Below are 27,258 nucleotides of genomic sequence, written 5' to 3' on the forward strand. Positions count from 1 at the left end.
CAAAAGGCACCCACTCATATTACCCAAACACCTGAACTCGCAGTGGGAGCAAACCACACAGAAGTGATTTCTATTTCCTTTGTGTCTCCAATGATGTGTCCTGCAGACACTTAGTGTGATTTTGTATCACTTTGTGTGTCCTTGTTTGAAATCTCTTTGCAGCGACTGTGTGGCTCGGCTTTGGCTATATTGCACTTTTGATTGTGTTTATCTCACATTCATGTTCCATTTCGGTCTTTTTGAACTATTCTGTGTATCTTTGGGGTCGTTTTGTCTCTTATTGCAGATGTTTTTGTCTCAGTTTGGTACATGTTGCATCTCTTCATTGGTTGGTGTATGTTTCATTTTCATTTCAAGCAGTACTCAAGGCCTCCCTCGACCAACTGGGCCTAGGGGGCTGTGTTCAGCAGGCTTCTAATCCTTTGGTGGCATTTTTAATAAGCAGTATGCCATAGCAGGAGAAAAACAAGAAGAAAGAGAGCTGGTTTACTGGTTTGATTTCATTAGACTAGGATTAGTGTTAGGGTCTTGAGCAAGTTCTGATCTTTTGACAAACCTGAAGACCCTTTTATTGCCAAAAAAAGATGCAAGAGGTCTATGCGTGTGACAGTGTTTGCACAAAACACGCAAAAAATATGACCAGCTTTCCTGCAGAACTTACTGTACTGCGTGCCTTTTTGTTTGCGGGGAAAAAACAATAGTTACAGTTCCTCAATGCTGGCCTCAGTTTGTGTGCACCCCTGGGAGTGCTGGTGCATGTGTGTGTGCGGGTAACCGTATGGGTGTGTGCCATGGTGCTGTAATGCTCTCACGAGGAAAACAATGGACCTTAAGGGTGCAGATAGAGAGAGCCGGGGGCCCTTCAGCATTGTTTGCATACCAACAGATGTTCATTATCACACTTGACCTCTGTGTTTTTGCTCCTGCATTATGAGAGAAGTGTTCCATGTCAGGATAACAGGGTGTAACACAAAATCTCCACAGATTTGGCCTGTGTAGGATGGTTGACTTAGTTATTTATTTAGTTGTCATGCTTGTATTTGGACGATGAGACTTCCCCTGTCATATTGGAAGTAAATATCTATTAAATATGTTCAAATTAAACAGATAACCGTTTCTGTAGGCATTGTCTTATACGCCTCAAACTTATTTGCCTGCACACCAGGCAAAAAAAGCGCGACAGGAAAGGTCTGGGTTTCTGTTCACATGAACTATTATTCTTTATTTTTTTTTTTTTTTATCAGTTTCATCAAGACGTGTGGCTGAAGCCAAATGAAACAAACCGCCTTGTTGCGCAACCATGCTTTCAGCGTTTCTTTCCGCGCGTGTTAGTTTTTCTCCACTGCTACTAGAGGGCGCACAGAGCTCGGCATCGAGAAAGCGGAAACTCGTACTAGCGATCCTTTCAAAATAAAAACGTGAGCTTTTTTTTTTTTAATTTCTTTCAGAGCGAGCCTGGGTGAGACCTCTGAAACAGTTTCAGTGTGTAAATTCTCCCCGTTTCTAATACGAAATGGGTAAATAGATTTATTAAGATGATTATGATATGTTGCTGTATAGAGATTAGCTAGCTAAGGGCACATCTTAACCTGTACAGGAACCATGGCTACAGGAGCCGAGATAACCTAGCTGACTATCCGCTATTAAAAAATTGCTAATAAAAACTAATAATAAAAAGCCATCCTGAAGGCCCGTGCTTCTAATATAGTCGATAAAATGTAATAAATTCTTCTGTAAGCTCTATTTGAAACATTTTGTTTTGGCGGTAACAAACAGGAAGAGTGCTGTTTTTTTCTAGCTAGCTTTTTTTTTTTTTAAGTGGGCGCTAAAGCGGAATGGAGGAGGATGGGAACAGACGAGTGTGTCCCTGTGTTTCCAGCTCCTGATAGTTTACTGCGGCGGAGCAGAGCATACTGTCAGAGGGGTTTTGCAGAGCTCATGACGACTAGCAGACAGACGAGCCAGCGGGACACGAGAGAGCGGCGGGGGGCTGGAAAATGGGAGCGGTGAAGTGAAAAAAAGCAGCCGAAAAGCGGACTGCCTGGATGGAAGGCACCAAAGTAAGTTCCTGGAAACACAGAGTAATGAGAAAAGTAACAATGTCGCGTTTTCCCCCTCTTCTTTTTTACCCTCTCCCTTCTTCGTCTGCTTATTTTTTGTCTTCCAAGCTGTTAAATGTTGTCGGACAGAGAGCCCTGAGCAGAGGAGGGTGAGACATCTGGCCAGCTCAGATTTCACGTTTGCCTCTGTTTAAGAAACCGCCCCTGGTGTCCCGACTGACCCGACCGGGCTCTTGCGTGTCGTTAGCTCATGCTGTCCGGACACAGAGGGAGAAATAAACTTTATGGTGCTTGTCTGCTGTGAACGATGCGCGCTGAGGTGACACGCAGAGCTGCAGTGACAGCTGAGAGGGGCGGGGTTGGCAATAAAAGTATGTAAACTGTTCTTGGAAATGAGCATGTGAGGTTTTTTTTTTTAAAGTTATTCTAGTGTATTTAAGCAAAAGACCCCCCCCCAACCCACCCCACCCCCAGCTCTGCCACGTACAGCTGCAGGAAATTTGATCTGCAGACAGAGGTGTCCGTGCAGTGCGTGGGTACCCGCCTCCCCTCTCGCAGGGCATGGCACGACGGTTTAAGTTGTGGCAATGCTGACAGAGCTGCGGCACTTTTTGCGAGCGTTTGGTCGGCTTTTTACGATGAAAAAGAGGAAGAGAAACTCTGACACTGACACAAAGCCATAAATGAGAGAGAAGAGGATATATAGATGAAAATAGAAGCAAATAAAAGCTCTGCACTCACATTTTCTTCACATTTACTGATGCAGTCCAAATCCCCTCCTTTGAGCTTGACCAATATTTTTTTTTGGAGCCGATATTGATTATGTCCCCTCCAACAATACTGTCATTGTTAAATCGGTGAGTATTCTTTATTTTTATTTTTTTTTATTTTTTTTCTATATATACACAAAAAATGAACAAACAGTATATTGAAGTTGCATTAGAAAGGTGGAAATGATTGGGCTAGTGCTGGGGAAATATTGGCCTGTTTGACAGATTTCAGCTTCAGGCCAAAACAAGATTAAATCTGGACAGGGTTGGAGAAATTTGGCCTTTCTCGCTCAGGATGGGCAATTCAAGAAACAGCACTGTTTGGCCAACAGTGCACAGTTGTAGCAGAGTTTGGGGTTTTTATGCTAACGCTACCCAGCAGTAAGGTTTGTGCTAGATCGCCTATTTGTTATTATTAGTAGTTTTTTTTCTCAAAATTCCTTTGCTGTAATTGTGTTTGGCTTTGCCTGTTTTTCCTCTTTGTGTTTTCATCTTCTTCTTTTGGTTATGGCTCATCTGCCTCCATCTCACCCTGTCCTTAGCATCCTCTTCTGGCACACCAACCCTTTGCATGTCCTCCTGCATGGTTGTACTATTTGTATAGCAGCAACAAATCCACAGGCGGTATCAAAGACGTAGCCTTTTAGGTTTGTGAAATTCCATACTGACGTTATTGTCCTAGGTTTTTTTTTTCCATTTTTTTTTCTTAATTTCTTTATTCATTATTGCCATCTTCTGGCTGTATAGAAGTGTTATATCTTATCAGGCAGAGGTAATGTGATGCAGTGAATTCAACTTTTTGTAGCATTTTTCTAATCACACTGACAGCTAAAAGCAGTAAAAGCACTACAAAAAGACCATGTGATGTGGTGACCTGTTGGGGGGGAAAGGGGTAGCAGCTTAAATTACCTTCTCCAAATAGTCAGGATGGTCTAGGAGAGGATACCACCTGGGGAGTACATGCAGGGGGGAGTACATGCAGGGGAGGAGTTATCTGGTGTTTTTTTTTTCTTTCCTCCATATTTGTGTTATCAAATATAAAACCGACCTTGTAAGGAGCTGGCAAGATAAAGACTATTTTAGTGTTTAGTACCTGCTTAGTCAAGAGATGTAAACCTATGAAAATTGCAGAATGACACTACTTCTAAACTACCCAGAGTTAATCTTTCCTGGTTGAATGGGCTGATACTAACTGACTGATGTCTCAGGCAGCTAGTTTTGGCTACAGTACTAGATTACTATTACTGCTGCATGGCTATGTAAGCAGCATTTTCATGCTGTACCTGCTGATGATTATTCTACCAGCCTTGTAAACTTTTTGGTAATTTCTACTAATATATATGTGTATAAAATGATCACATACTACAATTACCTGTGTAAAGAGGCCATCCAGATAAACATCCAGCGAGTTATTTTTATTCTGAAGTACTGTCCTGCTAGCTTTTCAGAGTGCATTGGGATGAATGTGATTAGTCTCTTTGCCTCAGATTTTATTTATTCGCCAGAACTGCTGGCGTTTCATTGGCACCTAATTGTTTTAAAACACTTAAGCAGTGCTGGTTTAATTCAAACTTCTCGTCTCCACCTCATTGTCATGCATTAATTTGGCTTAAAAGGATTAGTGCAGCATCCATCTTCTAATTACACACTTTTTAGTCTTCAGCTTGAAGATTAAATTGGGACAGAGAAGTCTCAGTGACATAACGAATACATCAGAGCACTGGAGGATGCTAAACGCATTGGGGGCTCAAAGAGGTCTGACTCAGATGGAAATGAATACATTTTAAATGGGAGGACTAAATAGAGAGATAGTTAGATAAGTAACGCTTTAAAATGTGCCTGCAGTATATTTGTATTCTACAAATTTGGTTACATTTAGATAAAGAAGACAGTAGAAAATCTTTTATTTGAACTTGCACAAGGATTTTGCTTGCAGGCAAATAAAAGCGATGCTTTTCGATTGACTTTTGACACATTTATCTGATAAGTCTGATCACACTACAGCAAATTGAGCAACAGTGTGATAATATTTTGCAAAACTCTTGCAAAGATAAGATTGATCCCATAAAAATAATCACTGTGCATGTGTTCATATATAACTAATGGCTGATAAGTCCTCAGGGGCCAGCAGAGGTTAATGTGCGGCTTTCACGGGATGAAGAGGTGTGAGAAGACCTCTGAAAGCGAGAACATGTCGGAGGCTGATTTCACAGTCCTTTGCCAATTGCCCTCTCAGGGGGGCTTTTGTAGCTCGTGCTGCTGTTGGATAATTGCAGCAGTTAGAATGTGTCTGATCTGGAGGCGCTGCCTGCAGTGGTTTGCTGTTAGCTGAGATTTATTGGCAAGAAGCTGGGAAGCACACCTGGCGCAGAAAGTTCAGCACTAATGCGGAGGGAGCGAACAGTGGAGGAGGGGGAGAAGGGTTGATGAAAGTGGCTGGATAACCACAGAAGTGACAAACTGCTGAAGAGCACTTGGTTTTACAGTTTTCCACATATAGGCTACGTCCACACTAGCCCGGATAGATTTGAAAATGACGTTTTCGTCTGAAAACGCTCCGCATCCACACTAGCGTTTTCAGTCATTTTCACAGAGTTGTGCGTCCACATTGAAATAGCCAAAAACGCTTACTTTCCAGCATTGCGCATGCGTGAAACGCAAGAAGATTCGGCCTGCCTCATTTCTGTCTGCCGTTTATTTACTTTCTGGCTCGTTGAAACGTCGTGGCAAAAGTTTTTTTTAAATGGACTAACAATGAGGTGGAGTTGTTGCTGCGAGTAACACAAAAGTACAAAGTTGCAAAAGAGTGAGAATTAAATTATTTGAAGCATGTACAAACTGATATCAATCTTTAATAGGGCTGTCAAAATTGAGAGCAAACAAAACAACTGCTGTATAATGTTCTCCGCTATCTTTGTTGAATTGGTCACATGACTGCATCACATGACTAAAATTCGTCATCGTTTTCGAAAGTCTCCATTTTCGCTGTCAACACTGCGACGCGAAGCACCGTCTTCAAGTGTATTCGTTTTCGAGAGCGTTTTCAAAACGCAGTCTCAGTGTGGACGGGAGGCCAAAACAGAGAGAAAACGATGAGAAAACGATTTTCAAACGAAAATGCATTAGTGTGGACGTAGCCATAGTCTGCCTATAGCATTCCTCTCTGTAGTTCCAGGTTGGGCTGAAGTAAAAGTTCTGTGTCCGTGTGCCTACGTAGAGCCTACATCTAGGGGTGTTCAATGTGCTCCTGTAAACTCATAAAAAAAACCTGTATAATTGAGCTTATTGGAAAAAAAACATTGAATATCAAAAATACAGCTGGGATAGGCTCCAGCGCCCCCCGCGACCCTGAAAAAAAGGATAAGCGGAAGCGAATGGATGGATGGACAGTATGAAAAGTACAGACGGTGGCAGCAGTGCTTTCATTGCTTCTAACACTCACTTGAGGACTTTATGTGTTATAACCTCACTGTTTTCCACGCCTGGCTGGTGAACCAGCAACAGCACAAGCACGAGTAGCCCACAGACCGGTTGTACCACATACTTTGGTCACTGCCTCCATCTGACAACAGACCAAGGTCATTTTAGTTTACTAAAACTGGATGTGAAAAACATTTTAGGTAACTAAAATAAATATAAAAGACCTTTTGAAAAAAATTGAAATAAACTGAAAGGATTCTGTGAACTACAAAAATTTGGAAGAAATTTAAATTTGATCAAAACTTGCCTTATGAGACATTCATGGACTTGCTTTTTGAGACTTTAGATGTCTACAAGACTGAGAGTCAACTGCTTTCATTGATTTTTGTTTTTTTTTGTAATACCTGTGCTGAAATCTTGCCTCTGACATATGTCCTCCACACAATCATAAATAATAAAAACTAAATCCAAGTCTGAAACTAATAGAAACTAGCTCTCTATGGTCTGCTAACCAGTGTTAATGAATTTTGATTCGGTTTTAGTCCTAGTCTTATTTTCCTTGATATTAAATGTGAATTTTGTCCTTATGTCTGCGCTTCTCTTCCGCCCACACATGGGTGGAGCCAGCTGTACCATTTCCCATTTAAAAAAAAAAAAAAAAAAAAAAAAAAGATATTCTGATTGGATTTTGTATCTCCAAAATATTTTCATCTAGTTTTTATTTGATGACAAAAGTGTCGTACATTTCATCAAAGTTTTTTCATTTTTTTTCTTGTGTTCATCTGGGGGAAAAAAAGCCATTGATAAAAAACAATGATAAAAATTGTTTGTCGTGAAAGTAAACAGTGTTGCTAATGCACTTCAACTGGGAAATCAGTAGACCTAAACCATTCTTTATGACAATCAGTTTTCATACATAAGATTTTAAATGTAGACTCAGAGAGATCTTTCTTGAATGAATTCATTAGCAGCTGTGGCTTAGGAGGTAAATTGTCTACCAATTGGAAAGTTGGATGAACAAATTTGTGGCTACTTGCATCTGCATGTTGAACTGTTGGGCAAAATACTGAACTCCCAAGTTGCTCCTGATGCATCTATGTGAGTGTGTGTGATTGGGTGAATGAGCCTTTTAGTTTAAAAAAAATAAAGTTGCATGTGAACTGTGCTGCTTGTAAAGAACTCAGCGTTCCAACGTGCCCCTTCATGTCTGGTCAAAACGTGCAGCTCGGGGGACGTGCACAGTCCGCACTTGGAACGCACAGTCACGGCTTTCTATCGCTTTTACAGATTAACCAATAGCAGTGTGTACAGGGGTCAAAACAGCCAAACACTGCACAGAGGTGAGCGGCTTTGGCTGAGCAGACTTTGAGCCCGTTGTAATCGGCACGCATATGTTAAACAGCAAGTAATGTGTAACTACGCTCCTCACGCTCATACATAATGTAAGGGAAATAAATTTTAACTCTTTCTAGGTGTTACTGAAAATGCATTTTGCATTTATTGGAAAGCCTTAAAATTAAATGCATTCATACTGAATTTTGTGCTCTTGGTAATGTCCAATAAAAAAGTGGAACTTCTAAAAGTTTTTTTTTTTTTTTTTTTAAATTTGTAACAACATGACAGTTATTCTAGTTTACTTATTTAAAAACAGGAGGGCAAGGGTGTCATTTTCTCATAGCTATACTGGTGCAAAGCTGCAGGTTTTATCTTTTAACACATACTCTTCTGTGTAATGCATGCAACAACTTCACCATGACTTTTCACTTCTAACTATTACACAACTCTTAACCTCTGTCCATTTTCTGTGTGTGTGTGTGTGTGTGTGTGTGTGTGTGTGTGTGTGTGTGTGTGTGTGTGTGTGTGAGTGTACTTGTTGCCTTAGTTGAACTGCGTGACTAGACACTGTTAAGCTCCCATTCATTCCGATACACACAGAGGGAGCACACAAGAGCTGAATATAGGTATGACTGGCTATTCTCTGGTTTGGTCTTGGTTCAGTTTTGCAGTATTTTTATTGGATTATTATATATTTATTCTGCAATTTATTCTCTTTTTAAAGCTTTCTAAAATTGTGGAGCAATTTTTAAATTTCAGTCATTTCATTTATAAAGTTTCTTTCCGTATTTGCTGTGCTTTACAGTGCAGTCACATAGAAATAGCATTTCAGAAGGAGAAATTGTTTCTGACTGTGTCTTCTTAATACACCGAGGCTCAGAGGATGTGGGCACATCTCTCTTATTTTTTTTTCTCCCTAATTTCAAAATGGATCAAAGATTTACAATACACTCAGTTTTATAACTATGCGTATGCATTCTAGTGAGTTGACTAAGAAAGTGCAAATGAACTCATTGATCAAAGAAATTAGGTCACACCCATTGGGAAGCCAAAAGAGAGAGGGAGAGAGACAGAGAAGGGGGAAATTGGGGCTACTCAAGTTGCACAAATAAAAGCGTGAAGTCTTTTTCTCAGAGCTATACAAAAGCCTTCACAGCTCCTCAAATTTCTAAAATCCAGGTACTCTGTTCGGTAGTTCATGCAAGGTTGGATTTGATGGTGAGTGAGAGGTGCAGTTTCTCCAGATGGCAACTGTGCCCAGGAACCGTTTTTAACCTGGCAGGCAGGAGTGTTGTTAAGAGGGCTGTTAATGTAAATAGTGAATTTGTTCTCTCTCCAGAGAATAATGGCTCTCTTGCTGTGGCTCGGTCTCTCGCTGCTGGCGGACGCCCAGTCCAGCGGCGTTAAGAACTGCCATCCTGGTTGCCATTGTGAAGTGGAAAGCTTTGGTCTCTTCGACAGCTTCAGCTTGACCAAAGTGGACTGCCGAGGGCTGGGACCCAGCGCCTCCATGCCCATACCAATCCCGCTGGACACTGCTCACTTGGACCTGTCCTCCAATGAAATGGGCCCACTCAGTGACACTATGTTGGCTGGTCCAGGCTACACCACCCTCATCAGTTTGGACCTCAGCAGCAACCACATTACAAAGGTAAGTAGTTTAAAGAACTCCTATATATGTCCTTGACCCACTAAAGACTAAACTTTTACTGGTGGTTTTTCAGGCATTTGGGTTCTTTTTACTGTTTTTTTTTTTTTTTTTTTAATTGTTTTGTTTTTGTCATTTGCTGTGTTGCTTTCTGTGTTATTTGCCCAGATTTTGATGTGGCATCTTGCCTGGGATTACCGTAATGACCCTTATATCACTGAAAAGCACAGAGTTGCTGCTTTCAGGAGCCATTGGAAGTTTTGTTATTGAGCCAGTAGTTCAAGAGTTACAATAGTTTGACCTAAAAGTTTAACCTAAACCCATCGAGCACGCCAACGCTCCAATTGGGAGGATTATAGTACTAGTGTAATAATCTTCTGGTACAGTGCTGTAAAAAAAGTATTTTCCTCATTTCTGATTTCTTATTTTTTCTTTCAGATCATCAAACAAATTTTTAATATTAGTAAAATATAACCAGGGTAAATACAAAATGAAGTTTTTAAATGAATATTTCTTATGGGAAAAAAAGCTGTCCAAACCTACCTGGCTTTGTGTAACAAGGGATTTGTCCCCTGTTAAATCATGATTTGCCAAAGATTCCAAAGAAGGAGAATGTCCGGCTATCAGTTCAAGCCTTGAAGTTCAAACACACTTGTGTTTTGCAGCAGGGCAATAATCTGAAACACACCAGCAAGTCAGCCTCTAAATGGCTAAAAAAAAACCCAAAATGAAGGTTTTTGGCCTAGTCAAAGTCAAATTTTTTATGCCTGTTTTTTAAACAAAGATTTATAACTTGGGCTGAATCTGCAGTGTTTTGTAAATTCTACCAGCTTATTCTCACTTAGATTCAGACATACGCAGCTCAGACCTGCTCCCTACTGCCAGCTAGTTTGGAGTGTTATCTCAAGTTTTTAAGGACACAAAATTGATGGAGCCTGATACACAGAGCGGGGTGTTGAGAGAGATAGACGAAGCCAGTTAAAACCTTTTTCACAGTTCACTGGACCGCTAATGGAGCACAATGGACATGCAGCTCTGTAGCTAACACCTCTTCTAGCGTCAGAGATAACAGCTCAAGTATTTGCCCTTTCTGGTCCCATTATGGTGCAGGCTCCACCAGTCTCACAAAATAAATGAAAATATTTACTTGCAGCTTACTGCTCAGTGTTTATTCCTTCTTTTTATCTTTGTTAACTTGTTTCCTTCCTTCATACTTCCAGATAAGCCCCAGCGCACTGTCCAAGCTGCGTTATCTGGAGTCTTTGGATCTGAGCCACAACAGCTTGGAGAGCCTCTCGCCGAGCTGTTTCTCTGGGCTCCCCCTGGTTGAAGTTGACCTCAGCCACAACAGCTTCCGGGAGTTTGACTTGGAGGTGTTTGCTTCCAAGGTTCACAGTGAACCTGTTAGTGTGGATCTGTCTCAAAACAAGCTTGTTTCAGTCTCTGCTGCTTTGTACGGCCGAGTTTTACACATCCAGAGCTTAACTCTGTCGTCAAACCAGCTGTCGAGCGTGCCGAGCCTGGCGGGACTTCTTCTGAGGTATCTCAATCTGGATGGAAACCCCATCAGACAAATCACAGAGGGAGCCTTTGCTCAGCTGAAAGATCTGGTTTATTTATCTCTGAGTGGCCTCCCCGAACTCGAACACATCAGGCCAATGGGCTTCAAAGGTCTCCAGAGCCTGCAAGTTCTGGATCTCTCAAACAACCCGAAGCTCAAGAGCCTGAGCCCCACAGTGTTTAGTGGGCTAGACTCTCTGCAGGAGCTGAATTTGACCGGTTCTGGCGTAGCATCCTTGCCAGCTAACATGCTGACCCATCTGCCCAGCATTAAGAGTATCACACTGGGACGAAACAACCATTGCTGGAGGACCCAGAAACAGGGACTGTTCCACCGGCAGATGGGGCAGGTCCAGCATAACGAGGTGCTGACCTGTAACACAGACGGCATTGTGCTGTGAGGGAATGGACTGCTTCTTGGAGCCTTGATACCAGAGCTGTGCCTTCATTTGCTTAGAGATGAAAACACTTTTATTTGTGTGTGTGTGTGTGTGTGTTGCTCTTATTAAGTCACAGGGATATTTTGGAGCGTCTTTTAAAGATCTGAGGTAGCCTTCATGAAGTATCATACATGCTGTATCTTTTTAAAACGCAGTCTCTTTTTATGTAGCACATTTTCTTTAAAATGCAGTGTTGTCTAAACTGGTAGAGAACCTGTCATGAAGTCACAACTTAAGCAATGTTTATACATTACTTAAAGTACTGGAGTGTACTTCATGTACGCTCAAGGGATTTTACACCACACCACTGCATTTCTCTGTAAATTTGCTGGTGTAGTTTGAGTGGTATGCAAATGTCCACTCACATATTGCTTCCCATTAGCTTTTAATGGATATCCTAACTTAATAATGACCAAATGAACAAAAAAAGCCAAAAAATATAAGCACCATACTTTGCTGAAGTGACATAACTGCAGGTATGAAAAAAGACAGTCCATAATGAATGTGCCATCTGCATTGATTGTGGCACTAGTACACCTCTTCATGGACAGGAACACTGTGGGAAGGCAGCCCACTCTTCAGTCAGTGCAGCCCAGAGTTGCTGCTGAATCTGTGGAGAGGAACTCCACAGATTTCATGTGGTTGAGATCAGGGCTCATTGCTCATTGGCATCTTGTCTGGCGGTCCGCCCTGCCTCTGTCATTCTAATGGGACGATCATGGTCAGGTTGCCCCAGATGGGATTTTTTCCAAACCTATGATGGCTTTTTCATAGGGTTGGGTGTGTTTGATAGAGGAGTGGCCATCTGGGGTACTTTGGGTAAAGGCATTGTGACACTCTTTGCTAAAATAAAATGTTGGGAATTATCAAAAAAGCAACCCCACAATAGAGAAAAACTCTTCCCAAATTGGGCCAAAAGTAGAGTGGTGTGTTATTAAATCCCTTGAGTGTACTTCAAAGCGGACCACATTACGATTTAATTGCACTTATTAGATTTGCGGTATTGTTTTATAATAATGCACTTAAACCTTTGGAAAATATCATTCCTTCAAAGTGTTGCTGAGAACGACAGCACTGAGGGACTTTTGTTGACCGGTGACCACTAAGATTTTTCATGTGATATTGAATGTGACGCTTGACAGAAAAGGTTAGGGGAGGGTTTTCTTTAGAAGACTGATACCACTCTTATGTTTTTAGAATGAAGTTTATCTTTGCTCAAAGACTGGACGCAGAGAAAGCAGACTAGCTCTGTTGGAAGAACCAGCTTTCCACCGACAAGCCACCGGTGCCTGATCCGAAAACTGGTTCCACGCACTCCCACCGAAATGAGACTGATACCAAGAAAAACTGCTTTTCTTACCGCTGTTGATGACATCAGATGCTACAAATTCTTAGATCATTCACAGATTCTGTCAGTATCCCACGGATTATTGCTCAACTTTTCCTGCGTAGCACTAACAATCTCCAGCGCTCAAACCTATTTAATCGTCAGCCGGTGATTAAGAATCACAAGCACCATCATTGCAGCACTTGAAGTAAGGTTTATTTAACATGTCCTTGCCTGCTTTGCTTATTCCATGGAAACACAGTCCACCTACAAGAGATACAACCCGTTCATTTGCTGGATTTTCTCACTTTTTTGTACAGAACCAGGCTGTCTTCGTATAACCCTGTATTCAGTCTTAATGTTAAGCTACGCCAACAGTGGCTGCTGGTTAACGCAAGTATTTCACACAAAAACAACTCCCCCAAAAAACATTGAACTCTAGAATCCAGGGAGCAGATTCCTTTAAGTGCGTGGGAAACAAAGTCAAGTCTTGCTACAATTCTTTTCCTTGTTACACCCACAAAATGACCATTTCATTACTTGATTTTTTTGTTTGCTTGTTTGTTTGCTTGTTTTTTGTGCCCATTGAGCCCGAGCTGAACTGTTCCTTTCCACAGCTACACTACAAAACAGGACGTAAGCGTCCTCGACCGTGCAGACCTGGAGTTGCTGTTACTCCCGGTCACATTGTCCTCCATCTGAGCGGGATGGTTTTCATAGCAGATTGGCTCATATCCAGTATTATTATCACTTGTTATCACATACTTGGTGATGAAAAGATGCCAGTATGTGTTAATGTTTAAACATCGAGCAGCGCTGTGCTTACCTTGGCATTCCTGTGGCATTCAGTGCAGCCTCAAGACTGCACATTAGGGTTTTATTGATGTCTGCAATCTGTAAAGGCGCGATATTTGAAAGCATATCCAATCTTTTCAGTTTAAGTGGAGGAGACTTTATATTTGTATGTATGTAACTATGCTGTATATAACTTTATATAAAATGTGACTATTCTTACATCCTTTGACTGCTTTAATTCTTTGTGACGTAAGAATGGGAACAATTATTCTGTGTACCGGCCGAGGAAATGAAACACATTCAAAACTGAATCGCATGCGAGGAAATATTGTGTCAGTGTCTGTGCCGCATTTAACATTTTGCTCCAGTTTTTCATAGAAAGTGTGTGCAATATGTGCCTGACTCACAGCAAAGGGTGTGTCTCTGCAGGACACGAGGAAAAGCTTAGATCTCTGCGGTTTGTGTCGCTTTCACAACTCAGAAACTTTATTTACACGCATGCACAGACCCATACGGGCACGCTTGTGCTCCTGAATAGCTTTTTAAAAAAAAAAAGAAGAAAAAATTGGGACACGCACAAAGGTTTGTCAGGCTTATATGCCACAGTGCGCTGGTAACCTGCCAAGGAGGTGACAGCGAAGGAGCCGAGCTGAGAAAGGAGAAAAGGGGGAAAGAGAAGTGGGTGTCCAACACGGCAGCTTGCAGATTTTCTGTGTGTCTGTGTGTGTGTTTGGCAACAAGTGGTATCCAAGATGGAAAAACGTCACACTGTGCCCTGTGTTCTGTGACACTTTGTTCAAACTACAAGAAAAAAACAAAAACAAAGGGGGAAGAAAAGTGACTAATTAACGGATTTTCAGAGATTGCATCAGAGGCCGACCACATGTGTTACATCTTGAAAAATGAGCTGGAGAATACAGAGGGTTTATGGGTAAGTTTGCTTATGTCATGCAGTTCTAACTTGTGAGTGGGACCCTCAGTGGATTGATCCCACAGCACAAAACTTTTCCAGATGTTTTTTTTCTTCTTTTTTTCCCCCTGTCTTGTGTGATGCAGTGTTGTGTTTATACCTAAGGAAGCAATTCAAAAAAAAGAAAAAGAAAGCAATCCCAGCTGTATTCAGTAGTGGCACAATAGCTTAAACACTTTCAAAAAATCCCTCTGGTTCTATAATCATAACACTTATTTTAAGCATATAATCCAGTGTACAGAAATGTTTGTGTGAAGTGTAATAACATGTTTAAGAGTGAAAATATGAATAAGACCTTGAGCAGAAAGCTATCCAGGATGGAGACCATGTGTCCGTTTACACATTCCACCGTCGCCTAACAATGTTCCTCTGTGTCTTCAGGGGCATGCACAGATGTGTTGAAAAGGAGCAGAAATGAGCTGTCATGACATCTGTAAGATGCATCACAGTCTAGTACATCCTTGTCTCAGAAGGAAATGCACAGTGGAACATATGCTGCTTATTAATGCAAATAATCAGCCAGTGACACGACAGAAACTCGGCGCATGAAGTTCACGAAGTTTACACGGTGTTATCAAAACTGGACAGTAAAGGAATAGAAAAATGTTGCCCAGCCTGATGAGTCTGCAATTTCTGCTGCGACGTTCAAACAGCATGAAAGCCTGGATCCATCCTGCCTTGTATCAGCAGTTCAGACTGCTAGTGGTGGTTTTTGGACCCTTTGGTACCAACTGGGCAATGTGTAAAAGTCACAGCCAGACAGTATTGATGTTGACCATGTCCATCCCTTTATGACCACAGTGTACTCATTGTCTGATGGCTGCTTCCAACAGGGAAACACGCCATGTCACAAAGCTCACATCATATCAAACATGACAGTGACGTCACTAGTGAAATGTCCTCCACAGTCACCAGATCTCAGTCCAATAGAGCTCCTTTAGGATGTGGCATAGGGTAAATTCACATCGTGGATATGCAGCTCAGAAATCTGCAGCAACTGTGTGACGCGGTGTCAGTATGGACCAAAATGCAGGAATGTTTCCAGCACCATGTCGAATCTATGCTACAAAGAAATCAAGACGGCTCTCAACGCAAAAGATTCTCACAGATCGAAAAGCAACCAAGATCTTTCAGTTTGACGTTAAAAAAAATAAACTGGAGGTCAGTGACATTTATGGGTACAAAGAAAGTTAAGTTCCCATGAAGGTAAAAAAACAAACAAAAGGAAACAAAAAACCCCACAGACCTATCTAAACATGTTTTATCTCATCTAATCTGTAGTCTGAAGTCACGTCATCAAGAAAAACAACCCTCCCCTCACCTGATTTATCTCACGTTCTGCCTCTCAGATTCGACACAGCCACTTCTACCACTTTTCATTCTCTTTGTTCCTCATTGTAAAGCCCATAAGTTGTAAAGCAATGGCTTTAAGCAGGATAATTAATATTTATTTGACTTTAGGCACAGTGGCGCAGGACACGTGAGTGAAGAATTCAAAAGGAAGTGACTTGTTTCTCTGCAGTGGTCTGGCTGTAAGATGTAATTACTTCAAAGCAGAGGGAAGCTTTGAACTGTGAATAATTAATTCAGGCAAGCAGAACCAGGGTGTTTTTATTAAGTACTCTGTTCTTGCTTGAACAACTATCACACAAATGTAATTTGACCTTCCCGGAGAAATCCTCCAGAGAATCAAGCCATCCAAGCAACTAATCCACTTTTGCTTCATCAATGAGCCCATATTGCTCTGAACGCTGCGAGGTTTTAACTCTTTATTCTCTCTTTTTTCAGTTTTCAAGTTTTCATGTCACAGCAGTGACATTTGGATGCTTTGAAATGCCCTCAGGCTTGTGTGCTGCTGTAACAATAGGCACCAAGGTACTGTGTCAGCGAACTGCAGAGGTTTTGTTTTCCAGACAAACAAAAGATCCGCTCAACTTGTCACAGGCCACAAAGAGCTGCTTGTTTTTTGTTCTGAGAGCCACTAAAGCTGCTGAAGTCTGTACTGCTCCACGGCATTATTGTGCACAAATGACACAACAAAAATCACGTTTAAACTCGGATTGCCATGTAAAAAGGGGCGATGTTTCAAACAGCGGTCTGCAACCTACATGTTGATTGGAAGCCTTTTACGCATGAGGTAAAGCTTCCTCTAAATCACTCCTCTGTGAAGCAACAAGGTAGCTGTGATTTGCTGCTTCAGATCTTCAGATGCTCTTGTGTATTTTTGCTTGTGCTGAACAGATGCCCTGAGTGCCGCTCAGACTGTTAAAAATACTTTCTTTATTTTCACACTCATCAGACACAGTGGGACTCGTCCACATGTCAGCAGTGCATGGAACAGGTCTGATTTTCAAGTTTCAAGGTTACCAGTCCAGGCCTGAGCCTCCAAACACTCACTGCACCACCTATTCTCTTTCATCTAGCATTCAAACTCACATGTCGATGGATGACTTGGGGTTCAGCCTCTTGCCTGAGAATGCTTTGAAACACAGTCAGGGATTGAAGCGTCAACCTTCCTACCGAGCCCCACTCTACGTCCAGAGCCACAGCTGCACTTTTTCTTTCACTTTCAGTGTACAAATAATTAAAAGCCGTGATTGAAACATTTTAGATTATTCCTGTCTGAAATAAAAGTAGTTTAAAAAAACATGATTATACTTAACTGGTAAATGGCTACATATATAGATTACAAGTACTGGTCTACGGCTTTCTACTCAATTTGAGCACTCAAAAGGCTTTCTACTACAATCACCCAGTCACACACACATATTTCTACAGCACTCTTATCTATGACTAAGCGCTTTTAGCTGGCATTCACATGCACTTACTCCAGTGGAAGCATTGGGGGCAATTCAGGGTTTAGTATCTGACCCAAAGATACTTCAACACAGGAGTCGGAGATTGATCGTCCAACCTTAACTACTATATTTACTCATTCATTGCAGTAGCTAAAGTATTTATCTTATCTTATAAATGACCCCAATAGATTGGTCTCGGTTTCAGTTGTGAATGAAGGTTGGCCTTTATTTTGTAAAGAGTTTCAGGTTGTGTTTCGTCCACAGCGTAGGAGCGTTTATGAGAGACGATGGTGATTCTCCACGTTAAGGAAGAAATCCTGGATTGTATTACTCTCTCTGACAACTGAGTGCAATGATTACAAAGAGGCCCACATGCCAAATGAGAGCTGGAAACAAAAACAGCCTGCAAACTATGAATAATGATTCTTTGTAAATGCAACGTTTTCACTTGTGGATTTGACTTTTAAACTCTTTCCTTTTACAGTGAATTTTATTTTGGATTCATTTATTATTGATAATTTGGCTTGGTATCCTGATGGGAGGACAGTGCAGTGTTTCCCACAGTTCCTACATTAAAAGTTGTACACTTTTTAATTGCACAGCTGCTTGCACATTTGCAGAAAACAAATATTTGAAGTAGCCTTTTAACATAATGTAATCTCAGAAGGCTGCTGCCAGCTATATCGCCACACCAGAGAGTTCAGTTTACTGAATTTACGACACTGCTTCAGCTCACATCCGGTCTGACTTATCACTTCTCAATGGTCAGCGTGGAGCAGAGTTGGATTTTCTCCACATTCCAGCATCCAGAGGGTGGAAACTTGCAGACGGTGTGTTTTCAGCGCCGCTGAGCTTTGCAAACATCACGCCTTCAGATTGTTTCTTTTCTATTTGTGGAAAAAGGAAGAAAAAGAACAACAAGAAAATGACAAGGTGGCCAGCAGCACACAGAAGGCTGCAGAAAATAAACACTGTGATACTGAACCAGCCAGTTCAGATGGAAATAAGCTGAACACACACACACACACACACACACACACACACACACACACACACACACACACACACACACACACACACACACACACACACACACACACACACACACACACACACACACACACACACACACACACACACACACACACACACAGAAGGGTTATATTTGCCATCAGCTAAAAGGGCCACATTTATCAGCTTGATTATATCAGGCTTAACACAAACTGCTGTGTCACTTGAAAGTTGCCTCTATATCTGACATAAGATGAAGACGACACATCTTTTTTGAGAAAATGAACATTTTCGTCAGCCTCATGGAGCGAATGTGCACAAGTTTTTTTTTTTTTTAAACAAATCAGTCCATTGTAGAGGCAGCAGGACTCTTGCATCACCTCTCTCATTATGGTGGTCTGGACGGAGTTTCCCACAGGAAAACGGATACATCCTGAGACGGCTGCCCTACTTCTCTCTCTCTCCTCCATCTGGTTTCCATCAGAAGCTGCTGGGGCTGCGAAGGTTTTCCCCCAGAGGACACCACCTCTGATTTTTTTTTTTTTGGGGGGGGGGGATTGATCTCTTTCAACTGTCTCTGTCCATTACCTTCAAGTTCTGATTAAAACCAAATTTCTGCTACACTCTGACAAACTGAAGCAAAAAACAAAAAACAAAAACAAGAAAAGAAAAGTTGTTTTAAATAAGAGGGCACTTCAAAATTAAAGATGGGTATGGATATTATGGTCAATTTTTGGGAGTTCAGTGCAGTGCACAAGCACACTGATGGCTAAACCACACCCACTCGAGTTTTGGCTGCTAGATGAGCAGTGGGGCCATGGGGTTAAACCTCCTGCTCTTCAGCCAACAGTATTTTCCAACCTGACCACTGGAAAGATATTAAAATTCAAGGCTATGATCTCCTCATTTGAGTCAGGTTCAAATCCTCGCTTCTGCATTTTGGATGAGTTGGTTCATATTAATGATTTTTGACTGCAGCAGGATCGGGAGAGGTGCTCAGGAGTGAGATAAAAAGGAGACTTACATGACCTTTAAATCCACACGGACTAAAGGGGACTTGATTTTTTTTGTTTGTTTTTTTAATGCTCGTCAGTTGCACTGATTCCTAAAAGTCAACAGCCAAAGTTGCTCAGATTCACTATGAGTAAGAGTGAGTCAGTAAACATCCAGAGACAAGAGGCTCGCTTGTTCAATTTCCCCCTGAGGAGTGTATGTATCCAAGAAAGTGAGCGGCTGTAAGTGCTTCATTTATCTATGCTGAGCAGGACTGGCTGTGCTTTTTTTTCAGTCCCTCTCTGAACATGATCTTTAGCATAAGGCTGGTGGAAATGGAAGGTTTTCAAACCACTTCAAGTACAGGCCTGGAGTCAGCTCTAACAGTGGTTACTGAGCCTCCCTCAGCCTGCCTGTTTGCTTAACGAGCTCTCTTGTTTAAATGATTTCTTTGCACTGATACTATCCAAAAATGATTACTTCTACTTAAAATACAGAAAAGCTACATATCAAATGTAAGTGGTTACATCTTTTTGGACACACAGAGATAATTTCATAAAGTTATTTTGATCATGCTTCTTTCAGCAGCATCCTCTGCGTCTCTGTAAGCTGAAGCTTTGGCGCTCATAGCTGAACATCAGAACACGCACACAGGATTTGTTAACCAGTGACGCAGCACACACCATCGCAATACTTTGGAAATGAGCAAATGAGGTGACTGCTTCACTGCACTGTAATTATGTCCACATGATTGAGCCTGTGGATTATCCTGCTTGGCTGGGACTGCACTGTTTCCTAAACTACAACTAGATATACTTTGGTGACCTTTTCAAAAGTGGACAGCTCATGCAGTGGACACGAATCCTTGCTTTTCTTAATACTGCTATTCTTACACCCTCTATTCAGGTAGCCGGCTGTAACAAGTTGGAGGAGGAAGATCGTCTGTGTAACTGACTAGTTTGTTTGATTAACAGGAGCCAATGTTCAGACTGCACCTTGTTTGTTCTGAAAAACATTTTTTTTTCTGTACACTGAGGAATGGATTAGATGGCACTTTGCGGTGTAGAGACTGAAATCTAAGCAGCAGGTATTGACATGATTTAGCATATTAATTCAGCATAGCAGTCATTTGGGAGTCTGATCAAATCAACCTTTTTTATTCTGAAGTGGGCTGTGAAGCACTCAAGCCTTTAATAGGAGTGCCCTCTAGTGAAAAATATAAGCAACTGCATGTAAAAGTTTCAAAAGATCTTAATAAAGTGGACAGTGCCTTTGTTGTGCCAAAAACAACAAACGTTTTCCCAAAAATTTATTTTTTTGTTTTTTATTTTTTGTTTTTTTTCTGTGATTTTGAGTCATTTTGAGCCAGAAATTTGCACCATCAAAACTCCTAATGTCTTTTTCAAGATAGATCTGGTGTAGAGGGTGGCAGGAAATAGGAAATAGGAATTTTTTTTATCTAATCCCATCATGAATCCTATTCACTACAGTCTATTTATGAGTATAAGTAAAGAAATTATACATAAAACACATAGACACATCAGAAATCACTTTTTTGCACAACATGTTAAGACACAATACAACAAGTAAGTGCAATGCAGCTTGTCCTGAACAACACAAGCTCACAATGCTCTGCAAACTTAAATCATCTATTAGCTCACTCGAAGGCTCCAGGAATCATTACAGATGCCTGGAAGAGGATTATGAATAAACCTATTAACGGGTTCATCTGTCTGACTGCATTTCATTATGCATGGCCAGGTTGTTATAAGTAACCATGCAACAGATGTCCAGCTGCTTTTAGCTTTTTATCAGTTGAGCCCACTGATCACACCGCACTAACACAGTCTGCCAACATGTGGGAAGTTTATAACCACCGCTACTACTCCTCTTTAATACTGTATCATAATAATAGTAATAATAATAATAATTCCAGTAAGTTTGGTTGTAAGATTCCTACCATAGAAGGGTCAAATTCTCATATTCCTTCAATATGTAAGACGTTTTTAATCCCCCTGTGTACCACTATTATAATAATAAGTAAAAAAAACATGACTTCATTCATCAATAATCAAACTTTATTTGAATTAAGTAAAAAAACTGAAAAAGTCAAAGGAAGCACAAAAACTGTTCGGTCAAATATTGAGTTCATAAAGCATTCAAAGAACTTTACCAGAAGATCCTGACATCCAAAATAAAAGTTGGAACAAATATATTGTTGTAAAATAAATATGAGAAAACATATCTATAGAATTTTCCAGCATTCTGTGTCCAGCACTATAGTTAAAATAAAAATCTCTATAAAGTTGAGTTCTTCCTTCTAAGCTCTGAAGTTTCCCTGCTCATACACTGGGCTGTCTTTCCACATTTCATTTTGATATGTATTTATGTGCATAGTTTGTATTGTATTTCTCAAAGCCTGCTTTAAATTGAAATCAATATAAGTCGCCGCTGGATTCTGTGGTCCTTCTCATCAGCAGTTGAGAATGGAGTTGGCCCTTTGGATGCGAATAACCTTCTTTGAGTTGTAACTGTACTCATACTGCATGTGTTCGTGGAAGAAGTACAAGTATCCTGTAAAACAGAGATCAGTATCAGTACTGGTGGATAAAAATCGTACCTTTGGATGCTTCTACTCAGAGTGTGACTTTATTATACCATAGTGATAAGTAGCAGCGTCGACCTCATCCTCCATTCCAGGAAAGTCCTCCTCAGTGGATCGTGGGTAGCCACTGTCCATGGTCCCTGTTGCTTCATCATAGCTGTGGGTGACACATAACCATTTAGTCATTCAACACTGTTGAGTCTGATCACTGACAAAGCTGCAGTGTGACCATTACAATCACTTCTATGTCTCCACATACCTCCAGTAGTCTTCATCGGTGAACAGCAGAGTTTTCCCAGTGTCTTTGATGTGCACGGCTGCATCTATTTTCCTGACGCTCTTGGGAAGACCAAGTTTATGAATATATTTTGGGTAACCATCCACAATGTTGTATCCATTCAAAGCCCACATTTGGATCCCTGGTGAAACGTGGAATAGGTTTACGATGTACACGCACTCTAATGTTTATTTAAGAAATGACCAGAAAGTGTGAAGTACTCACCACTAAATATCATAACCAAATCCTTCTCTGGGTTCTCATAAGCTGCATCTACTTTTTTGGGAATAGATGGCCAAGTGGACTTAATCAGAGTCAATTCAGGCTCCACCATCTGAGGATGAATACGCCAGTAGTATCTGAAATGAGGTGTGAAAAAACAGCACGATGAACAGCACAGAATTTACAGAGCTTTTATTTTGGTAGAGCTTAGGCAGAAAATGGAACTCTTGTTCATAGATTGTGTCGAGTGGTTATAGATTAGATATCGTGGTTAGATCTTTCCAGAGTGATGAAGAACCTGATCAGGCTCATGTTGTACCTGTCTTTGAAGATGATGGTTTCTCCTCTGAGCTCTGTGACAGCATCAAAAGTTAGCTCGGGGTCACACTTTTTTGGGGCGTCGGGCCTTGGTTTCACTTTCTTCGGATTTGGGTTTGGACCTGTGGTTGATGGACATGTGGCATTAATCTGCTGTTGATGACAACCAGTCCTCAGTTTTCTATAGGTTAAGCTTACAGTCAAACAGTACAGTACTCCTACCATAGAGGGCTTGAATTCCTTCTATGTCATCTTCAGCCAGCGGGTAGCCTGTAGTATAGGTGTAGATGGGGTACATCAGTGCGCCTGGGTCTGTGGAATGGGACATCCCCAGGGCGTGACCCAACTCATGGGCTGCCACTATAAACAGGTTGTAAGCTGAAAGAAAAAGATGTTGAATTCAAAATATTGTTGGATAATAGTAATTATCACTAGGAAAAAGTTTAGATATTGCTCAATATTCTAATTATAATAATTCTTACCCGATGAATCTTTGGTCCAGTGTTCATCCTCATCAAAGTGAGTGTCTCCTCCAATGCCTTGGCCAGGAGGGTAAGCATGAGCCAGCAGTCCATCAGGTCCATCAAATGGGTTGTAATCTCCATGCTCTGCAGAATAAAGGGTAGACAATGAGCAGGAATGCACCACAGCAACCCTTCAACACTTGTGTTCAATTCAATTGTAATATATCAGAATTCAATCAATAGTTTGTGTACCTTTTGATCCAAAGCTGATCATAATGTCTGCATTGCCCTCGTAAAGCTTCTTAAAAGTCAGAGGAGTAACGTCAGCCCAAACGTTGAGAGCCCTGCGGATGGCTTTGTTTACATCTTCTTTCTTCAGATCTGGTGTGTAATTCACTATCCTGAAACATCAGAGGATATGAGGCAGGGGAAAGCTGGTGAATAAAATACATTTGAGCAAAAATACCTATGTCACCTGTTACTTTATGGCACCTAAATGCATACCTGAATGTGACGTTGTTATTTTCCCATTTGAGGTGTCGAGGGAAGTGGTTGTACTCCCCAATGTCTGGAACGCCACATCTGGGCTCCTTCATCACTGCTAAAGTATTGTCATCTAGTTTCCCTGTGACCTTTACAAGTAAAAGAGATAGTGGAGAATATGTCATGTGAGTACATGTATCGTTTCGATTAACACTTTTGTTATTGTAAGCAGCTGAAAAGAAGCTGGATTCCCTGATAATATTCAACTTTTGAATGGTAAACTTTTAATAGGGAATATACTTTTTTCATTTCTTTGGAAATTACTGGTTATATTTTTGAGATGAGAGATGAGATAGCCTTTATTTGTCAGTTGCAGGTCTTTTACCTCCAGTTTGAAGAATTTCTGCATTTCCTTGATCTTGGCTTGAAGGAAATTTGACGACGTCCGTCTACCTTGGAGACCATTTGGAAGGCCATAGAATCGATGAAGGTATTTCTGTTTGATACAGAACAAAGAACTGTGATGTGAAGCTCATTTAAAAATCAGAAAAGCTCCAGATCAAACATTCATGCTCATTGTAACAAAAACCCCAGATAAAACAGAAATAAAACAGAAGCCAGTTGAAGGCTAGATATTGACTGAATAAGAGCTCTTACCTCAGCTAAAAGCTGCTTGTCAATGTCTTCAGATGACAGAGGCTTAGCAGAGGACTGGGCGGCCAGCGCCAGCAGCAGCACCACAGCGATCATACTTGTTGGCTCACAGTCGTTTACTGTGGCAAAGAAGCTCAGTGGGGTATTTATACTGACTTGAGACCACTTTTTTCCCCCAGCTGTTCCAAGTGATTCATGTGAAAGCACCTACCCACTTCCTCTTATGCCTGTTGAGAATGTGCTTGGGTCTGTAAAACTGCAGGGACTGTGGTTTGAATCTCCTTTGAACTCATAGTTTGATCACACATGTTCTATTTCCTGTATGACCACTACCTAAGACGTTTGGAAATCAATTTACATGGAAATGTCTGTTCGTCAAAATTATGCAACCATGTGTTTGTTTTTCTCAAACGTGAGAAATTTTGAAGAGATGCGTTTTTTGGCAGAAAATACTGTCAGCCTCATTTTTACAAATACATCACATCCGTTGTTATTTTCTGTACATTTTCTTCTTAGGTTACAGTAGATGACATATAAGTGGCTGACTATAAACAACAGGGGATTTTGTGAATTGTGGCCTCATGATCGTCTGGGCCTTATTTTAGCTGCGCATGTTTTAGGATGCATGACTAACAAACATATAAAAAAAAGGATGCGATGAAAGCACAAACTTTTCATTTAAAATGTGATTTACATTTCATGTGACATCATGTGGTTGTAGGATGCAAATGTCCTGCATTTGCTTTGGTGAAATCAGCTCAATCAGATGGACAGTACTGTGCAAAAGTCTTAACCTACCCCTCAATTCTTTCTTTTTCTAGGAAAATGGGAGATGGTAATATGTCTAAACACTTCTTGAAGGACATTAAAAGCTCTTCTTGGGATGTTGGCTGCCTTTTATTCTGTTCTCTGTCAAGAATCCCACACTGATTCAATAATGTTATGATTCAATCACGTCCAAGCTCTGGGGAGGCGAGTCTGTGACTGACTGCGTTCCATTGTGTGTTTTTCCATCCAGGCATGCTTTTACTGTATTGACAATGTGGATAGGATCATTGAGGTGCTTAATAAATGAAACCATGCCAACCAGACACTTTCTTAATGACATTGCGTGCCATTGTGTGGATCAAAATCAGACTGTCTGTATTCATAATTCCATCAATTTTGACAGGATCTCCCATGACCCTGCCTGAAATGTAGCAACAAACCATGATAAAGCCTCCAACGGGTTTTTTAGATGGCTGTAGACGCTCACTGTTGGACCTCTTTCTTGAACTCCTCCATACATATTGACAATAATTGGACCAAAATCTGAATCTTTCATACTTAGATTCATCACTCACGTTCTTTCAAATACTATTCATCTGCTGTCAATTGTTTTTGTTTTGTTTTTTAGACTAATAATTTATCTTTTTCTGTCCTCTGCATGTCCAGTTTCCTTTGAGGACACACCCGACACCATATTGAGATATGCCAGGTTTTGGGCTATTACTAAGCTAGCTGGTCCAAAAAAATGCTATTTAATGCCCATCAAACTCTGTTATCTTAGGAATTTTTCATTTATTGAAAAAAAGAAATGGCAACAAATGATGTGCCTTTGTGACAAAGTGGCTAAAGATCCCATTTTAAACTGTTCTTTTGCTAAGTTGTCTGTTGTGCTGAGTAAGGTAAATGTTTTGTGCTTCTATGCTTCTATGCTTTTATAATTCATAGATCAGTGTTATGTCGTTAAAGAAATTCCTCTGAAAATGGTGAGGTCCAAGAACTGGATAAAAAATAGAGTTGTAGATTCTCAGGAACTGCGTAGAGGATTTGGTCATAGCTGAGGTAAAAACGTTGCACATTAATTCAATTCAATTCAATTTTATTTATATAGCGCCAAATCACAACAAAAGTCGCCTCAAGGCACTTCATAGATATAGAAAAAAACCCAACAATCATATGACCAAGGCGCAAAATAACTGCCCATGAACTGAGAAAAGTCAAGCGTGCAGCTGCCAAGATGCCACTTGCCACCAGTTTGGCCATATTTCAGAGCTGCAACATCACTGGAGTGCCCAAAAGCACAAGGTGTGCAATACTCAGAGACATGGCCAAGGTAAGAAAGGCTGAAAGACGACCACCACTGAACAAGACACACAAGCTGAAACGTCAAGACTGGGCCAAGAAATATCTCAAGACTGATTTTTCTAAGGTTTTATGGACTGATGAAATGAGAGTGAGTCTTGATGGGCCAGATGGATGGGCCCGTGGCTGGATTGGTAAAGGGCAGAGAGCTCCAGTCCGACTCAGACGCCAGCAAGGTGGAGGTGGAGTACTGGTTTGGGCTGGTATCATCAAAGATGAGCTTGTGGGGCCTTTTGAGGATGGAGTCAAGCTCAACTCCCAGTCCTACTGCCAGTTTCTGGAAGACACCTTCTTCAAGCAGTGGTACAGGAAGAAGTCTGAATCCTTCAAGAAAAACATGATTTTCATGCAGGACAATGCTCCATCACACGCGTCCAAGTACTCCACAGCGTGGCTGGCAAGAAAGGGTATAAAAGAAGAAAAACTAATGACATGGCCACCTTGTTCACCTGATCTGAACCCCATTGAGAACCTGTGGTCCATCATCAAATGTGAGATTTACAAGGAGGGAAAACAGTACACCTCTCTGAACAGTGTGTGGGAGGCTGTGGTTGCTGCTGCACGCAATGTTGATGGTGAACAGATCAAAACACTGACAGAATCCATGGATGGCAGGCTTTTGAGTGTCCTTGCAAAGAAAGGTGGCTATATTGGTCGCTGATTTGTTTTTGTTTTGTTTTTGAATGTCAGAAATGTATATTTGTGAATGTGGAGATGTTATATTGGTTTCACTGGTGAAAATAAATAATTGAAATGGGTATGTATTTGTTTTTTGTTAAGTTGCCTAATAATTATGCACAGTAATAGTCACCTGCACACACAGATATCCCCCTAAAATAGCTAAAACTAAAAACAAACTAAAAACTACTTCCAAAAACATTCAGCTTTGATATTAATGAGTTTTTTGGGTTCATTGAGAACATGGTTGTTGTTCAATAATAAAATTATTCCTCAAAAATACAACTTGCCTAATAATTCTGC

At 40.9% G+C, this 27,258-nt stretch overlaps 2 protein-coding genes across 4 annotated transcripts; one reads left to right on the top strand and one right to left on the bottom strand.

Annotated features, from left to right (window-relative positions):
* The first annotated feature begins 1,803 nt into the window (after window positions 1–1,803).
* tsku (tsukushi small leucine rich proteoglycan homolog (Xenopus laevis)) lies at window positions 1,804–11,398 on the top strand. 3 transcript variants are annotated; one of them, XM_026192782.2, is made up of 3 exons: window positions 1,804–2,060; window positions 8,925–9,236; window positions 10,454–11,398. In XM_026192782.2, the coding sequence occupies exons 1-3, from the start codon at window positions 2,046–2,048 to the stop codon at window positions 11,192–11,194; spliced, it is 1,068 nt and encodes a 355-aa protein (XP_026048567.1). In that variant the 5' UTR covers window positions 1,804–2,045; the 3' UTR covers window positions 11,195–11,398. The 3 variants fall into 3 exon arrangements, with proteins under 3 accessions (XP_026048567.1, XP_026048570.1, XP_026048569.1); XM_026192785.2 differs by lacking the exon at window positions 1,804–2,060 and adding an exon at window positions 2,650–2,917; XM_026192784.2 differs by lacking the exon at window positions 1,804–2,060 and adding an exon at window positions 8,092–8,211.
* A 9,785-nt stretch (window positions 11,399–21,183) lies between these two features.
* On the bottom strand, window positions 21,184–24,313 carry mmp13b (matrix metallopeptidase 13b). Its single transcript, XM_026192239.2, has 11 exons — window positions 24,154–24,313; window positions 23,882–23,992; window positions 23,518–23,645; window positions 23,266–23,414; window positions 23,032–23,157; window positions 22,772–22,927; window positions 22,551–22,671; window positions 22,235–22,368; window positions 21,992–22,151; window positions 21,786–21,889; window positions 21,184–21,701 (listed from the first exon to the last, which is right to left on the bottom strand). The coding sequence occupies exons 1-11, from the start codon at window positions 24,244–24,246 to the stop codon at window positions 21,601–21,603; spliced, it is 1,383 nt and encodes a 460-aa protein (XP_026048024.2). The 5' UTR covers window positions 24,247–24,313; the 3' UTR covers window positions 21,184–21,600.
* Window positions 24,314–27,258: the final 2,945 nt, after the last annotated feature.

Source organism: Astatotilapia calliptera, chromosome 14, assembly GCF_964374335.1.
Source record: "Astatotilapia calliptera chromosome 14, fAstCal68.1, whole genome shotgun sequence".
NCBI lineage: Eukaryota > Metazoa > Chordata > Actinopteri > Cichliformes > Cichlidae > Astatotilapia > Astatotilapia calliptera.

Excerpts from the sequence above, each read along its gene's own strand:
- tsku (XM_026192782.2), top strand. Across the intron at positions 9,237-10,453 it reads GCAGCAACCACATTACAAAG|ATAAGCCCCAGCGCACTGTC; the intron begins GTAAGTAGTTTA and ends TCATACTTCCAG.
- mmp13b (XM_026192239.2), bottom strand. The coding sequence starts at position 24,246 with ATGATCGCTGTGGTGCTGCTGCTGGCGCTGGCCGCCCAGTCCTCTGCT. Across the intron at positions 23,646-23,881 it reads AGAAATTCTTCAAACTGGAG|GTCACAGGGAAACTAGATGA; the intron begins GTAAAAGACCTG and ends TTACTTGTAAAG. Across the intron at positions 21,890-21,991 it reads ACCGATGAAGACTACTGGAG|CTATGATGAAGCAACAGGGA; the intron begins GTATGTGGAGAC and ends TGTCACCCACAG.